This window comes from Pseudorca crassidens, chromosome 18 (genome assembly GCF_039906515.1).
Source record: "Pseudorca crassidens isolate mPseCra1 chromosome 18, mPseCra1.hap1, whole genome shotgun sequence".
Classification (NCBI taxonomy): Eukaryota; Metazoa; Chordata; class Mammalia; order Artiodactyla; family Delphinidae; genus Pseudorca; species Pseudorca crassidens.
In genome coordinates this window covers 47,862,703-47,881,138 of record NC_090313.1, presented here as the reverse complement: position 1 = coordinate 47,881,138, position 18,436 = coordinate 47,862,703, and the positions used below count along the sequence as shown (strand labels likewise).

Here is an 18,436-nt window from a genome sequence, read left to right as displayed (position 1 = left end):
GACCCAGCTCAGGGCTGGTATACCACAGGTACTCAATAGGGATTATTAGTTCCTCTTCCTCTTCCAACTCCCAGGTTATGAGACCTCTGAAACCCAACAATCTTAACCTAAACGTCTCATAAACCTAAAGCAGTGTAAAATAAATAGCCATACTTAGGACAAAAAATAAAGAACATGAGAGAAAATCCCAAGGTTCTTTTTAGATTATTGGATTCAGTTCCTTTCTTTCTTTTTCCTTTCTGCCAATTTCAAATGCTTAGGAAGCACAAAGATTGGCATCTTCCATTTAAAATGCCTGGAATGGAACATTCAGCTATGTCAGAGAAAGAGCCCTGGTTCTTAGTCCAAACAGGTACTTCAATTAAAAAAAAAGTAAAAAAAAATATTTTCTCTAAAAATCCACAAGTCTTCAGTAATCTGAATTCTTTGTCCTTCCCTGCCAAGTTGTGATGCAAGCCAATGATGACAATCAACTAGTAGCCCGTGCCTCTATCTCCCCCTGCCTGCTAGAGAGTGGAGAGCAACTACATTTCTACCTGGAACTCAACAATGAATAATAGGTTTAATTTTGAATTCTGCAGAAATGACAAAATTGATTCAAAGTAACCTTTGGTGTCACGTGAAACAGGCAAATATTCGCAGCCAGGCCACGAATAAAGAGACAAGGAGCAACCTATCCACCAGCCCTCTGTCTTGTCCAAGTTTTCTAAGCACCTTTCTCTTACCTTCCTTTCTGACCTTTCCTATAAAATATCTACTGAAATCCTGTCTTTCTGAAAGCAGCAATGAATAGCCTTTTCTAATGAAATACTAATAATGCCAAAAAGAACACTTAAGGCTCCTCAAATAATGCTTTCTAGGAATTATTCTTTAAAATCCGAACCAAAAATAGTCACCTTCTCAGCTCGCCACCTGTTGGCATTGTGAAATGTTGGCACTGCCCCGCGTTACAACCCTGGGCTTCCCTATCTTTCTGTTGATTATGGAAATATCATCTACTGGTCCCAGAAAAGAGGAAGCAGCATTTGAGCTGAGAGAAAAGAAGTCATAGCCTCTGCCAGCCTCTAAGTCAAACCAAGGAGAGATTCAGGGCAGTGTGGATGCATGCACCAATCCAGAGAGGCACTAATATATGGAATATTCAGAAAAGGATCATTATTTCCTCACCTTAACCTTTACAACTAGTATTAGATTGAGCAAATATGTTGATTTTTTTCAACCTTAAATCGTAAGACTAAAGTTAGATGACAAGAATTTTTTAAAGGTCCAATTATTTCATTTAGGGCTAACACTACAGCTAAATTAAAGACATGCTAACAAGTTTCCCTTTTGAGCCTCATTAATTAAGAAAGTAATCAGAGTAAAGAGGGAAAAAAAATAGAGAAGCTGGATCCCAGAATTACTTAAATAGCTTTTAGGTACCACCCTTTCTACCTACTAGAAAAGCAGAGGGAAAACTAATCAATTCCAGATTATGAAATCTGAAATTCTGAAGTATTTTACATGTAAATACACACTTTAACTGCCATATATTTTCCCTGATTGCCTGAAGAGTGCACTAATCTTATTCAAAGAAAATTTTGATTCTCCATAATCAAAAGATAAAATTAAGATCTGCTTACTTCACAAGTTTTCCTATGGTAAGCTTGCTAAGAAAATGCCCCTGTTTTTCAAAGATCAAAATATATCATTTTTACTATTTTGGTCAAGACCAATGGTGTTCCAAAATATCTGATAAAGGCTTTGGATTTAACACAAATTCTAGAAATACAATTTACAATTACCTTTTAGAGTTTCTAACTTACAATTATTTTTTTTAAGTTTTTAATTTATATTTTAGAAAGCATTTCAAAGGAAAGCAAATGATTTTTTTGCTATCTGCCAACATCCCTTGGTTGCTGTGATGATCAAGTTAAATCACGTATATAAAGCATCTAGCATGGTGCCTAGTACACGGTGGGCACTTTAAGAAATCAATTCTTCTGTCTATACCAAGCCTTCCCATCTCCATCCAGATGGAGAAAAGCCCGCGCACAGCAAAGAAGACTCAACGCAGCCAAAAATTAAAAAACTAATAATTTTAAAAAATAATTAAAACAAACAAAAAAAGACAACGACTGACCTAAGTGCCTTGTACTACAAACCTAAAATGTGTTACTTAAAAATGAACTGAACAGTATATGTGCATATCAGCCCTGAAACATAAGTGGTAGGCCCATGACACTGGATGAGAAAAAATCAAATTTCAGACAAGAGTAATTCCTAAATATAATTGTTAAAAAGAGAAAAATCACACTGCACAGGTAAAAGCTATCTGTGATGGCTTTTGAAAATGAATTCCATTGCATTTAATGAAACGATGTTATAATCTACTCATAGACTCTATTTCAAACTAATTTTCAAGATGCTCTATAAATTTGATATTTCTATCCCATGTGAGTCATACTAATTAATTATGTGATAGCCACTATAACATTAAAGGGTGGGAAAATTCTGACTAGAGGAAGAGTTACATTTTGTTTTCATTTTTCTATTTCTCATTGACTACAGGGAATTTTCACACCAAAATTTTCTCTGAAAATACCCTCCTTTACGAAAGTCTAATTTAGAATATCTTCAAAGAAGGTATTATAAAGAAATTTTTTTAAGTTTTGTATTAAATCATTTGTATTTTATTTTATTTTTTTTTAACATCTTTATTGGGGTATAATTACTTTACAATGGTGTGTTAGTTTCTGCTTTATAACAAAGTGAATCAGTTATACATATACATATGTTCCCATATCTCCTCCCTCTTGCGTCTCCCTCCCTCCCACCCTCCCTATCCCACCCCTCCAGGCTGTCACAAAGCACCGAGCCAATATCCCTTATTTTAAAAATTGTTCAGTTGATACTCTATATAAAAAATTAACTTCAGATTATTCATTGGATTATTCATTTATCCATTAGTAACATAAAAAAATACCATTTATATGACACAAATAATACTTTCTAAAGGTAAGCATATAAAAAGTTACAATATTAAAATACTAAGAGTAACAAATAACCAAGATATTAAACTTACCTTTTGGTTGGCAACAAAACATATTCTCAAGTTTACAAAGCAAATCCACATTTTCATACTTATTTTCATTTGCTTTTACCCAGAAACAGTCTTCAGTCATTTCCTGAGGTCTGATCTGCAGCCAGAGAGAAGACAGATTCACACACAGTTGAGTGTTTCATCTGTCCCCCACACCCAATCACCATGTATACACCCAGTGCCCCAGACCTGCCAGTAGATGTTTATGAAGTAATCTCTGTAAGATTTTTTTCCCAAAGTATGTTCAATGAAATACAAGTTCTGCAGGAAGTTAATGTGTTACTAGGGAGAAAAAAAAAAAAAAAAAAAAAAAGGTTCGGCTCTCAAATAGTTGGGAATTTGAAGTTGAATGAAATGAAGTTTGTTTCTTCTCAATTATACTTCTCCTAGTCTTTAGCAATGCTCAATTTATGTGACCATGGAACCATCATTCTGCAGGATTCAGAATTCCTATGTCTCGACTAACCACTTCTGACAAGTAGTAATACTTTTCCCAATAGCTATCAATATAAAAAAGTTCCTAAGAATACTATTTTTTTTGTACTTTTGAAAAACACTTCAAAATACAGAGTACAACCACAGTAATGTTGAATTGGCAATTTAATTACAATCAAATCCCATTGTAACAACTAACATCAATTCCTACCCAATTTATAAACCAGAGAGCTTTAGTCAATAGCAAAGGGCTTTGACTCAACATTTTTATTTAAAATAATGCCTGTTTATTTAATGTCATTTTGAATAGGGATCCCATTGGAAACTAAATACAATTATATTTAAGTTTTAATCTAGGTAACAGTATTATTTCTCTATTTATTTCTGTTTTACCTTTAACCAATTCAATCTTCTCATGCTGGTCTCCGGTTTAAATTCTTTCTTTGGTTTTAACCCAAAAGGCAGGGTTGGTGGTGGGGGAGAGGTTCGTCCACAGAGAAATCCCAGGGGAGGTGGTGGAGGCACAGGACCACCACCAAATGGCATGGGCATTCCTGGAAGGGGAAGGGGTGCAGGTGGGGGGGGAGGGGGTGCAGGTGGGGGGGGAGGGGGCAAGCCTCCACAAGAGGGCAGTGGCTGCGGTGGAGGAAGTGCTGCGTGGCCAGTTCCATTTTCTTTTGAAGAAGGCAAATAGGTACCCGGTGGCAAGGCACCAAACTATAGGGGAAAGAAAAAGAAGAAATATGACAAAGAACTCTCTATAAAACATGTTAAAGTACACTTTTCTCAAAAATAAGGTATTATTTTAAAACAAAAACAACTGAATTTCAGTAACGTCATGTGGTTTAACCTAAAAACAAAATTTCAAAGTTTTTTTCCCAATTTAAGAATATTATAGCTTTTGTTTTCATAAAAATGTAATTGTCAGAAATATTACTCCCCGTTTTGAGGTAGTTATGGCCAACCAGGTGGAGATGTCCAGGAGGCAAATGGCAACACGGGCCTAAAAGATCTGAAAGTCAGCAGTCTCTACAGGACAGCTGAAGAAGGCATGGGTGTAGATATGTTCACCCAGAGTATGCAGCATGAGGAAAGGTTTGTATACAGAATTCTACAGGACACCAGCATTTAAGTGGTAAGTAAAAAAAAAATAAGATCCAGAAAGAGAGAGGTAAATAATATTGCCACATCGTGCCTTTGCCCTTGAGAAAAAAAATCTAAGATTCTTAGTAGGACCTTCAGAGCATCTCACGATCTGGTCCCTGTGACCACTAGGCACTTCTGTCCTTATGTTTCCATGGCATAATAACAATAGATGCATTTTTACTATCATAAAGGTGATCTGGGTTGATAAATAATTTTTTGTGATATGGTTATTTCCTGAAATTACTAACTTCAACTCTGAGCCATATAGCTATAGGAGTATTAATAAATCATTTAAAAGTTTTATGGCACAATTATGGAAAACAGATCATGTATAAAGGCTTGAAATCGATATCCAAGGTCAGCACAAAGAAAAAGTATTTAAGAGAAGTTGAAACCACAGTCAAAAAACATGCCTTATCAAAAACATTAAGTATAAAGAAGAATCACTTTAGTGTTATGCTGGGTTGCTGTGATCATGAATAGCACAGCCCTCTCAATGTTAAGGATGTATGTACATTATACTCACACTCAGTATACATTTATGGTTAACAATTAATGTCTTAAAACAAAGGTATGGTTGAATTTCTGCTCTAGATTTTGATGGGTGTGACAGACTTATCACTGATGGGGCCAGACACTGTGACCACCTTGCCCCCCATTCTATCCCCAGCACCTAACAGTACTTGGCTGTTAAGTGACTGAAGGAATGAAGTCACAGATAATAAAACATATTTTATTCATAACCTTTATAATCAGCATAGCTTTGATCAAAGAGAAGTATATTAAGACAAATGCATAGATTTCATGAGAAATACAAACTTATCCAAAGGAAGTATTTGTCAGTTGTTATTCAAAAATGAATAATTGTGGCCAGTGTCAAGTCTCTAATTACAGGCTTTCCTCTAATAGACATAAACAAAGGTCATCACTGTACACAATTTAAAACAACACAGGAGATTCCTTGATTTAATCTGCTTCAAAATGTAAATATATTCCCATTTTACATAAAAGCACATGCAGCAATAACATATCCAAAGATGGTGAATATGTTTTCTATAAATTGAAATTTTCTAGAGTAGATTTACGAGTAATGCTTCAACTGGGAAAAATTAAAAAGAAAGGAAAGTCTAAATTTATACTAGCCCAGACCAGGAAAAACTTTTCATGAATATTTCAGTCATTGTCTATAACTCAATCTGAAATTAAAAAACACAAATGTTTTTTTAATATGAGAGACAAGGAGCCACATAAGAAAGATGAAAACTTTCAATAAATTGTGGTACCTTCTCTTGCAGCACTAAAGAAAGATGATCAGTGAGAATTTTCTTGTAGATAGATTCTATTTTTTTTTTTTCCAAAACTGAACACTAACATATAGCTCTTAGGGTATCTTCAGACAGACTCTGCAACAAAACTATACACTAAAGTATAAAAGAAAACAAACTCTCAAAATAACATAAGAAATAGTATACCTAAGACTATTTCAACATAACCATAAATTAGGATGAAAGGAAAACAGCAAAACTATACTTATTGCTCATCATCTTATGTGTAAATCTACATGAAAAAATTTAGCTGTGAAAATTCTACTTCCTTACTTTCATCCATTTAAAACATGCAGATGATATATTTCTTGCTACCTAAATGCTTTATGTGTAGAGAGCGTATGTGAGTGTATGTATTATCTGCTCCATAATCCAGATTTGCTCTCTTTTTTGTCATGTTTTAAATGTTTACTTTTGGAAATTGAAAAATTATCAGAAAATGTTCTCATTCAGCTAGAGGTTATCTTTCACTGCAAGGTACCCATAGGCTGAAGGTTTTCAAAAAATAAATAGCTTGAGCAATAATTTTCTGTAGTGGGATAAAGATCAGTGATGAATGACAAGTCTAAGAATAAAAGACTTTCTTACCCTTAACGCTTAATTACCTAGCAAACACGTGACATCAGGTACAAAACCCAACCGAAACATAAGGAAATAGATTAGTAAAAGTTTAGACGTTCTTAAAAATGCAAGCAGAAAAAAAGGGGCAAAATCATTTTAAAAATAAACACAGCGGAATAGAAATACATATAAACAATAATATGAAAACATACAAGGGAAATTAAAGTTTCAACATTTTGATGCTATGAAGATATGATACGACCTTTGTTCCCCTGGTGAGCTTTCAATACCCAAATTCACTCCAGGTAGATGGTATTTTACCTGTGATTTAAAAGCTTGTAACTCTGCTTGAAGCTCGTTAATCTGCGCCTCTTTTTTCTGCAATTGAGCCTGAGTTTCTTGGTGGTCGGTAAACTCTTTTTCAAACTGAAAAGGAAAAAAGAAAAAGAAACAAAAACACACAAGAAAGAGAGTAAGATGAAAATACAAAGCACTATTCTTCATCTAGAAATTTGATTCTAATGATCTGTTGGTAGAACATAAACTTTTATGAAAGGAGTGGTAGATTTTTGCTAAGTCACCCACAGCTTTTCTCTAGGTCCCTCTAGGTCCCACCAAAATCATTCATTTGCAAAGGAGCAGACAAAGCCAGAAATGAAATCTGTGACCATCTCCTCTCAGCAGAACAAACTGGGCCCACAGTTATCCGGAACCCTGGCATTTTTCTTAGAAGCCCCTAAATATCATTGCAACTTTGTGTAAAATAATAGAGAGCTAGGCATTGTACTGAATTCCCTGACCCCTACCTGCAAAAACTTATACTTGAAACTTGTCTGAAGTTTATCAACATGATTTAAAAGAATTCCACTTTAATATTTATTTATTAATAAATAACTCCACTTTGTAAATGCATCAATTACTTTCTTTTTTCTTACTACAACATCATGAGGTTTAAGGACCTGATGCAGGCTCTAACCTTCAACAACAGTTTAAGAGGATAAAGTCCATTTTATTTATCATTAATCTTTGGGAAATTAATGATAAATTAGTCTTTCAAAGTCCTTAGTGCAACACTTTGTGGGAGGAAGGCAAATAATAAAATTTGGTGAATCGAATGAGTTTTCTAATTGATACAGCCACTCATCACAAGTTACCATCCTGTATTCAAACACCTTCACCTCGCCATCATCATGACTAAAAACCTCTACTAGCAGGAGTGAATTCAAATAGAGTACTGCTCATAATCAAGAACAAGTATTTGACTGCCTTTTAAAAATAAAAAATAATAATAATCATTTAAGAAAATACAAATATTTCACAAATGTAGCCTTGAGAGAGTTAGGGTTGGGCTCAGGGTTAGGATTAGGGACTCCATACACTGATGGCTTCCAAGTCCCTACCACCAGCTCAGCTTCACATCTGCACTCCAAAATGTAAACCAGTCTATAAATATATTTCCAACTTAATGAACATTTTTCAAGACTAAGAAAGCATTCCAGTATTTTCAAAGCCAATATTATCATCTTCTCTACAAACTTCGATTTTTGAATACTGCTGTTCCATCTAAAATATAGCGCATATATCATGACTCCTTTGCTCTTAAACCTTTAGTGGCTTCATTATAAAAGCCACACTCATTACCCTAATATCTAAGTATACCCTGATATCTGGTCCCATACCATCATTTTCCTTTATTCAATAAATATCTAATAGCATGACTATTATGTGTTTCTCAGAGTAGCAGGGACTAGGGGTACAGAGTTTAAGAGAGTATGATCACTGTGTTTAGTAAGCATAGTGTCTGGTGGCAAAGTCAAAGCAAACTAACCACCCAAAATCTATGAAAATTACCAGCAATAAAGAGAGAAAGACTGGAGGCATGTGCATCATTCCTGGAGGAATGATGCTTGATCTCAGGTTTAAAGAACTTGAGTCATTAGCTGAGAAGTGTAGCTTGCATTTCAAATAGAGTGACTAGCACAGGGTGTACATGAATGACAAGCCATCCCCTGTAAGGGGCACAAAAGGAGGTATGAGAACAAACTGCACAGGATGAAGCTGGAGGTAGACAGGAGTGAAACTGTTGAAAGGAATTTCACAATAAACCAAGAAGCTTTTTCTTTTTTGTAAAACCTAAAAACTGTAGAGAGCTATTAGAGTATTTATCATAAGAAAACAACATAATCAAATTTGCACTTTGGAAAACCCAACCAGCAGCAGTGTGGACAATGGACTGAAAGATAAATACTAGAGGCACAGAAATGAGTGTAGAGCTACTGAAGTTATCCAAGCAAGAACCGAAGCCCTTCCTAAATGAAGGTAGAAAATAGGGTAACGGAAAGAAAAGAAAAAAATATGTATTTTATATATATATATATATATATAAACACAATCCAAAATATTAGTGTCTGACTGAACAAAGGAAATGAGTGAGGGGAATATATCTAAGATCACGACATTGTTCTGTTGCTTTGCAAGCCAGCAACAAAGTACTATAATTTGAGGGAATGACATACTTATGGGCAAAAACGATGAATTTGGTTTTGAAGGTATTAAGCTTCAGATACTTATGGGAAATTCAAAATAAATTTATATATGCCTCCACGACTTCCTTGGTGACGGAGTGGTTAAGAATCCGCCTGCGAATGCAGGGGCATGGGTTCAAGCCCTGGTCCAGGAAGATCCCACATGCCACAGAGCAACTAAGCCCGTGTGCCACAACTACTGAGCCTGCACAATAGAGCTTACATGCCACAACTACTGAGCCCACGTGCCACAACTACTGAAGTCCACGTGCCTAGAGCCTGTGCTCCACGACAAGAGAAGCCACTGCAATGAGAAGGCTGTGCACTGCAACGAAGAGCAGCCCCCACTCTCCGCAACCAGAGAAAGCCCGCGCACAGCAACAAAGACCCAATGCAGCCAAAAATAAAAATAAAAAAATAAATTTATTAAAAAGAAAAAATTTATATATGCCTCCTCCTTGGCCATCTCACCTTGTTGCCTCACACTAATACATCAGGGCTCACATTAGCTCTTACTTCCTTGGGTAAGTCTTCCCTGGCCACACAAGATCTATAGGCTTACAAACCACATAGGGTTTTCCTACCACAACAATTATCACACTGTAATACAAAATTATCAAAATGTAGTATCACACACCTCAATAATACCCACCAACCTGGAAGCTCACTAATAGTGAGAACCTTTTCTATTTTATTCATCACCTTTCCAAAGCTTTATACTTATAATTAAACTCAATAAATATTCGTTGAGTGAAGTCATGAGACTGTTTCTGTCACACCTTCCTTTATATGTTGTATAACCACGTCAATATCATATATACCTTTAGGTCCTCAATCTCCCAGCCTCAAAAATCTTTGAGAGGTCATTTTCTCTACTCTCCTTTATACAACTGCTCAGCCAATGTTTACTGCTACTTAGCAAGAAATAAAAAACTAAATTCTTAGGAGATTAAGAATGAAGAAGTCTTTTTCACAATATCAATATGTACACTATCCTATCTTATAGGCCTTACAATAAGATGCAAAAGGAAAAAGAATTATTTATAGGAATAAAAATAAAACTATAAAAACAACCAGTCATAATTAGTACACTCAAAGAAAACTTATTAAAATTAACTTGACCATACTGAGAGTATCTGTATTACTTACCAAAGAGATAAATTTCTACATCTTCCCCTATAAAACGATCAGACGAAATATAAAGTGTGCTTTAGCATTTTTATATCTATAGTCAAATCACAGTAGCCTTGGGGATAAAATGAATCTCCATTAAAGACGTACTTTATAAAAACTGATATGATAGCCTTCTTCTCCAAAAGAGTTAGCAGAGCAGTATTATGCTTACAAAATTACATGCAAAAATGTCAAGAAACACAGTTAAGGTTGAAGCTCTGCTTAATTTCATTCCCTAGGGTAAATGTATTAGTGCATCTGTACAAGAAGGTGGATAACTCAATATACTCTATGTACTTTCTGACATTTCTGGTCTTCATTTTTCAAATTTATGCACTAAAATAAAGAATGTGTCTAGCAACCATGATAGCTTCCTGCCTAAAGCAAAGTATTTACATGTGTCCTTATAAAGCTATCAGAAAAAAATTCTTGCTGACACATACAAAATGATGTGGCAATAGAAATCTTCTATGGAGCAAAAAATATTTTCTGAATATACCTAACACATATAACTGCTGACTAAAAGGAGACAACTAACCTTGAACAAGTTCTTTCTTCTATTTACATGAAAAGCATACAATTTTAAAACAATGTCTTAAGAAAGATATCAAGTTTAACACCAGTCATATATGAATACTGTATACATAAAAATGATTATAAAAGCAAACGTAGGGGAGACCTTCAAGATGGCAGAGGAGTAAGACTTGGAGATCACCTTCCTCCCCCCAAATACATCAGAAATACATCTACATGTGGAACAACTTCTAGAAAACACCTACTGAATGCTGTCAGAAGACCTCAGACATCCCAAAGGCAAGAAACTCCCCAGGTACCTGGGTAGGGCAAAAGAAAAAACAGAGACAAAAGAATAGGGACAGTACCTGCACCTCTGGGAGGGAGGTGTGAAGGAGGAAAAGTTCTCACACTGCGAAGCCCCTTCACTGGTGGAGACGGGGAGTGGCGGGGGGAAAGCTTTGGAGCCACGGAGGAGAGCGCAGCAACAGGGATGCAGAGGGCAAAGTGGAGAGACTCCCGCACAGAGGATCGGTACCGACCAGCACTCACCAGCCCGAAAGGCTTGTCTGCTCATACTCCCGCACAGAGGATCGGTACCGACCAGCACTCACCAGCCCGAAAGGCTTGTCTGCTCATACTCCCGCACAGAGGATCGGTACCGACCAGCACTCACCAGCCCGAAAGTCTTGTCTGCTCAAACTCCCGCACAGAGGATCGGTACCGACCAGCACTCACCAGCCCGAAAGGCTTGTCTGCTCATCCACCGGGGCAGGTAGGGGCTGGGAGCTGAGGCTCAGGCTTCGGAGGTCAGATCCCAGGGAGAGGATGGGTTGGCTGCGTGAACACAGCCTGAAGGGGGCTAGGGGGCCACAGTGAGCCAGGAAGGAGTCCAGGAAAAAGTCTGGACCTGCCTAAGAGGCAAGACATTGTTTCTGGGTGCATGAGGAGAGGGTATTCAGAGCACCACCTAAACAAGCTCCAGAGATAGGCACAAGCCACGGCTATCAGCACGAACACCAGAGACAAGCATGAAACGCTAAGGCTGCTGCTGCAGCCACCAAGAAACCTGTGTGCACGCACAGGTCACTATCCACACCTCCCCTCCCGGGAGTCTGTGCAGCCCACCACTGCCAGGGTCCCATGATCCAGGGACAACTTCCCCGGGAGAACACACGGCTCGCCTCAAGCTGTTGCAACATCCCCAGCCCTCTGCAGCTGCAGGCTCTGCCCGCATTCCGTACCCCTCCCTCCTCCCGGCCTGAGTGAGCGAGAGCCCACGAATCAGCTGCTACTTTAACCTTTCCTGTCTGAGCGAAGAACTGACGCCAGAGGGTGACCTACACGCAGAGGCGGAGCTAATCCAAAACTGAACCCCAGGAGCTGTGCAAACAACAAACAGAAAGGGAAATTTCTCCCAGCAGCCTCAGGAGCAGCAGATTATATCTTCACAATCAACTTGATGTAGGCTGCATCTGTGGAATACCTGAATAGACAACGAATCATCCCAAAATTGAGGCAGTGAACTTTGGGAGCAAATGTAGACTTGGGGTTTGCTTTCTGCATCTAATTTGTTCCTGGTTTTACGTTTATATTAGTTTAGTATTTAGAGTTTATTATCATTGGTAGATTTGTTTATTGATTTGGTTTCACTCTTCCTCCTTTTTTTTCTTTTTTTCATATATAGATATATATTTTTTTTTCGTTTTTCTCTTATTTTTAGTGTGTATGTGTATGCTTCTTTGTGGGATTTTGTCTGTATAGCTTTGCTTTTACCATTTCTACTAGAGTTCTGTCTGTCCATTTTTTTTTTTTAAGTATAGCTTTTAGCGCTTGTTATCATTGGTGGATTTGTTTTTTGGTTTGGTTACTCTCTTCTTTCTTTCTTCTTTCTATTACTTTTTAACTTTTTTTTATTTTTAATCATTTTTTTTAATTATTTGATTTGATTTGATTTGATTTTTCTCTATTTTTCTCCCTTTGCTTCTGAGCCGTGTGGATGACAGGGTCTTGGTGCTCCAGCCAGGTGTCAGGCCTGCGCCTCTAAAATGGGAAAGCCGAGTTCAGGACATCGGTCCACCAGAGAACTCCCGTCTCCATGTAATATCAAACAGCGAAAGCTCTCCTGGAGATCTCCATCTGAACGTTAAAACCCAGGTCCAGTCAACAACCAGCAAGCTACAGTAGTGGACACCCTATGCCAAACAACTAGCAAGACAGGAACACAACCCCACTCATTAGCAGAGAAGCTGCCTAAAATCATAATAAGGTCACAGACACCCCAAAACACACCACCAGAGGCAGTCCTGCAAGACAGAAAGACAAGATCCAGCCTCATCCACCAGAAAACAGGCAGTAGTCCCCTCCACCAGGAAGCCTACACAACCCACTGAAACAACCTTAGCCACTGGGGGCAGGAACCAAAAACAACGGGAACTACGAACCTGCAGCCTGCGAAAAGAAGACCCCAAACACAGTAAATTAAGCAAAATAAGAAGACAGAGAAACACAGCAGATGAAGGGGCAAGGTAAAAATCCATCAGGCCATACAAATGAAGAGGAAATAGGCACTCTACCTGAAAAAGAATTCAGAGTAATGACAGTAAAGGTAATCCAAAATCTTGGAAATAGAATGGAGAAAATACAAGAAATGTTTAACAAGGACCAAGAAGAACTAAAGAGCAAACAACAACGATGAACAACTAAATAAATGAAATTAAAAATTCTCTAGAAGGAAGCAATAGCAGAATAACTGAGGCAGAAGAATGCAGAAGTGACCTGGAATACGAAATAGTGGAAATAACTACTGAAGAACAGAAAGAAGAAAAAAGAATGAAGAGAATTGAGGACAACCTCAGAGACGTCTGGGACAACATTAAATGGACCAAAGTTCGAATTATATGGGTCCAAGAAGAAGAAAAGAAAAAGAAAGGGTCTGAGAAAATATTTGAAGAGATTATAGTTGAAAATTTCACTAATAGGGGAAAGGAAATAGTCCAGGAAGCACAGAGAGTCCCATACAGGATAAATCCAAGGAGAAACATGCCAAGACACATACTAAACTATCAACTATTAAATACAAAGAACCAATATTAAAAGCAGCAAGGGAAAAACAACAAATAACACACAAGGGAATGCCCATAAGGTTAATAGCTGATCTCTCAGCAGAAACTCTGCAAGACAGAAGGGAGTGGCAGGACACATTTAAAGTGATGAAAGGGAAAAACCTAAAACCAAGATTACTCTACCCAGCAAAGATCTGAATCAGATTCGATGCAGAAATTAAAACCTTTATAGATAAGCGAAGGCTAAGAGAATTCAGCACCACCAAACCAGCTTCACAACAAATGCTAAAGGAACTTCTCTAGGCAGGAAGCACAAGAGAAGGAAAAGACCTACAATAACAAACCCAATTCAATTAATAAAATGGTAATAGGAACATGCATATCGATAATTACCTTAAATGTAAATGGATTAAATGCTCCAACCAAAACACAGACTGGCTGAATGGATACAAAACAAGACCCGTATAGATGCTGTCTAAAAGAGACCCACTTCAGACCTAGGGACACATAAAGACTGAAAGTGAGGGGATGGAAAAGATACTCCATGCAAATGGAAATCAAAAGAAAGCTGGAGTACCAATTTTCATATCAGACAAACGGACTTTAAAATAAAGACTATTATAAAAGACAAAGAAGGACATTACATAATGATTAAGGGATCAATCCAAGAAGAAGATATAACAATTGTAAATATTTATGCACCCAACATGAGAGCACCTCAATACATAAGGAAAATGCTAACAGCCATAAAAGGAGAAATGGACAGTAACACACTCATAGTAGGGAAGTTGAAAATTTCCCCACTTTCACCAATGGATAGATCATCCAAAATGAAACTAAATAATGAAACGCAAGCTTTATATGATACATTAAACAAGATGGACTTAATTGATATTTATAGGACATTCCATCCAAAAACAACACAATGCACATTCTTCTCAAGTGCTCATGGAACATTTTCCAGGATAGATCATACCCTGGGTCACAAATCAAGCCTTGGTAAATTTAAGAAAATTGAAACCGCATCAAACATCTTTTCCGATCACAACGCTATGAGACTACATATCAATTACAGGAAAAAATCTGTAAAAATACAAACACATGGAGGCTAAACAATACACTCCTTAATAATAAACAAGAGATCACTGAAGAAATCAGAAAGGAAATCAAAAATACCTAGAAACAAAGGAAAATGAAAACACGCCAACCCAACACCTGTGGGATGCAGCAAAAGCAGTTCTGAGAGGAAAGTTTATAGCAATACAATTCTACCTCAAGAAACAAGAAATATCTCAATTAAACAACCTAAACTTACCCCTAAAGCAATTAGAGAAAGAAGAACAAAAAACCCTCAAAGTTAGCAGAAGGAAAGAAATCATAAGGATCAGATCAGAAATAAACGAAAAAGAAATGAAAGAAACAATAGAAAAGATCAATAAAACTAAAAGCTGGTTCCTTAAGAAGATAAACAAAATTGATAAACCATTAGCCAGACTCATCAAGAAAAAAAGGGATAAGACTCAAATCAATAGAATTAGAAAGAAAAAAGGAGAAGTAACAACTCACAATGCAGAAATACAAAGGATCATGAGAGATTACTACAAGCAGCTATATGCCGATAAAATGGACAACCTGGAAGAAATGGACAAATTCTTAGAAAAGTACAACCTTCCGAGACTGAACCAGGAAGAAATAGAAAATATAAACACACCAGTCACAAGCACTGAAATTGAGACTGTGATAAAAAATCCTCCAACAAACAAAAGCCCACAACCAGAGGGCTTCACAGGTGAATTCTATCAAGAATTTAGAGAGCTAACACCTATCCTTCTAAAACTCCTCCAAAATATAGCAGAGGGAGGAACACTCCCAAACTCATTCTACTAGGCCACCATCACCCTGACACCAAAACCAGACAAAGATGTCACAAAGAAAGAAAACTACAGGCCAGTATCACTGATGAACATAGATGTAAAAATCCTCAACAAAATAGTAGCAAACAGAATTCAACAGGATGTTAAAAGGATCATACACCATGATCAAGTGGCGTTTATCCCAGGAATGCAAGAATTCTTCAATATACGCAAATCAATCAATGTGATAAACCATATTAACAAACTGAAGGAGGAAAACCATATGATCATCGCAACAGATACAGACAAAGCTTTTGACAAAATTCAACACCGATTTATGATAAAAACTCTCCGGAAAGTAGGCACAGAGGGAACCTACCTCAACATAATAAACACCATATATGACAAACCCACCGCAAGTAGCATACTCAATTGTGAAAAACTGAAAGTATTTCCACTAAGATCAGGAACGAGACAAGGATGTTCACTCACGCCACTCTTATTTAACATAGTTTTGGAAGTCCTAGCCACAGCAAGCAGAGAAAAAAAATAAATAAAAGGAATACGAATTGGAAAAGAAGAAGTAAAACTGTCACTGTTTCAGATGACATGATACTATACATAGAGAATCCTAAAGATGCCACCAGAAAACTACTAGAACTAATCAATGAATTTGGTAAGGTTGCAGGATACAAAATTAATGCACAAAATCTCTGGCATTCCTATACACCTACAACGAAAAATCAGTTAGTGAAATTAAGGAAACAATCCCATTTACCACTGCAACAAAAAGAATAAAATACCTAGGAATAAACCTACCTAAGGAGACAAAAGACCTCTATGCAGAAAACTATAAGACACTGATGAAAGAAATTAAAGATGATACAAACAGATGGAGAGATATACTATGTTCTTGGATTGGAAGAAGCAACATTGTCAAAATGATGATACTACCAACAAAAAATTTCACAATTTATATGGAAACACAACAGTCCCCGAATAGCCAAAGCAATCTTGAGAAAGAAAAACGGAGCTGGAGGAATCAGGCTTCCTGACTTCAGACTATACTCAAAGCTACAGTAATCGAGACAGTATGGTACTGGCACAAAAACAGAAATATAGATCAATGCAACAGGATAGAAAGCCCAGACATAAACTCCCGTACATATGGTCACCTTATTTTTGATAAAGGAGGCAAGAATATACAATGGAGAAAAGACAGCCTCTTCAATAAGTGGTGCTGGGAAAACTGGACAGCTACATGTAAAAGAATGAAATTAGAACACTCCCTAACACCATACACAAAAATAAACTCAAAATTGATTCAAGACCTAAATGTAAGGCCAAACACTATAAAACTCTTAGAGGAAAACATAGGCAGAACACTCTATGACAGAAATCACAGCAAGATCCTTTTTGATGCACCTCCTACAGAAATGGAAATACAAACAAAAATAAACAAATGGGACCTAATGCAACTTAAAAGCTTTTGCAGAGCAAAGGAAACCATAAACAAGACAAAAAGACAACCCTCAGAATGGGAGAAAATATTTGCAAATGAAGCAACTGGCAAAGGATAAATTTCCAAAATATACAAACAGCTCATGGAGCTCAATATCAAAAAAATGAACAACCCAATCCAAAAATGGTCAGAAGACCTAAATAGACATTTCTCCAAAAAAGATATATAGATTGCCAACAAACACGTGAAAGAATGCTCAACATCACTAATCATTAGAGAAATGCAAATCAGAACTACAATGAGGTATCACCTCACACTGGTCAGAATGGCCATCATCAGAAAATCTACAAACAATAAATGCTGGAGGTGGTGTGGAGAAAAGGGAACTCTGTTGCACTGTTGGTGGAAATGTAAATTGATACAGCCACTATGGAGAACAGTATGGAGATTCCTAAAACACTAAAAATAGAACTACCATGTGACCCAGCAATCCCACTCCTGGGCATATACCCTGAGAAAACCATAATTCAAAAAGAGTCATGTACCAGTGTTCACTGCAGCTCTATTTACAATAGCCAGGACATGGAAGCAACCTAAGTGTCCATCGACAGATGAATGGATAAAGAAGATGTGGCACATATATACGGTGGAATATTACTCATCCGTAAAAAGAAACGAAATTGAGTTATTTGTAGTGAGGTGGATGAACCTATATTCTGTCATACAGAGTGAAGTCAGAAAGAGAAAAACAAATACCATATGCTAACACATATATATGGAATCTAAAAAAAAATAATAATGGTCATGAAGAACCTAGGGGCAAGATGGGAATAAAGACACAGACTTACTAGAGAATGGACTTGAGGACATGGGGAGGGGGAAGGGTAAGCTGGGATGAAGTGAGAGATTGGCATGGACTTACATATACTACCAAATGTAAAACAGATAGCTAGTGGGAAGCAGCCGCATAGCACAGGGAGATCAGCTCGGTGCTTTGTGACCACCTAGAGGGGTGGGATAGGGAGGGTGGGAGGGAGACACAAGAGGCAGGAGATATGGGGATATATGTATATGTATAGCTGATTCACTTTGTTATAAAGCAGAAACTAACACACCATTGTAAAGCAATTATACTCCATAAAGATGTTTTTAAAAAAAGGAAATTTAAACTATCTGGGATGCATTCAAATCAAACACTTGAAAGTTTGCTACTACTTTCCCACGATGAATTGAAGTATTTACTGAGCTTGGAATACAGAGTCAGTGGGGTGAAAGGTCACCATACAACACAAACAT

At 37.1% G+C, this 18,436-nt stretch overlaps 1 protein-coding gene across 3 annotated transcripts in view; it reads right to left on the bottom strand.

Annotated features, from left to right (window-relative positions):
- Positions 1–18,436, bottom strand: part of DIAPH3 (diaphanous related formin 3) — a 551,502-nt gene that overhangs the window by 342,644 nt on the left and 190,422 nt on the right. For all 3 annotated transcript variants that reach the window (XM_067713991.1, XM_067713992.1, XM_067713993.1), the window contains 3 exons: positions 6,871–6,975; positions 3,911–4,234; positions 3,065–3,179 (listed from right to left, as the gene is read on the bottom strand). In XM_067713991.1, the coding sequence (XP_067570092.1) occupies positions 3,065–3,179; positions 3,911–4,234; positions 6,871–6,975 (544 nt within the window). The remainder of the gene's footprint in view (positions 1–3,064; positions 3,180–3,910; positions 4,235–6,870; positions 6,976–18,436) is intronic.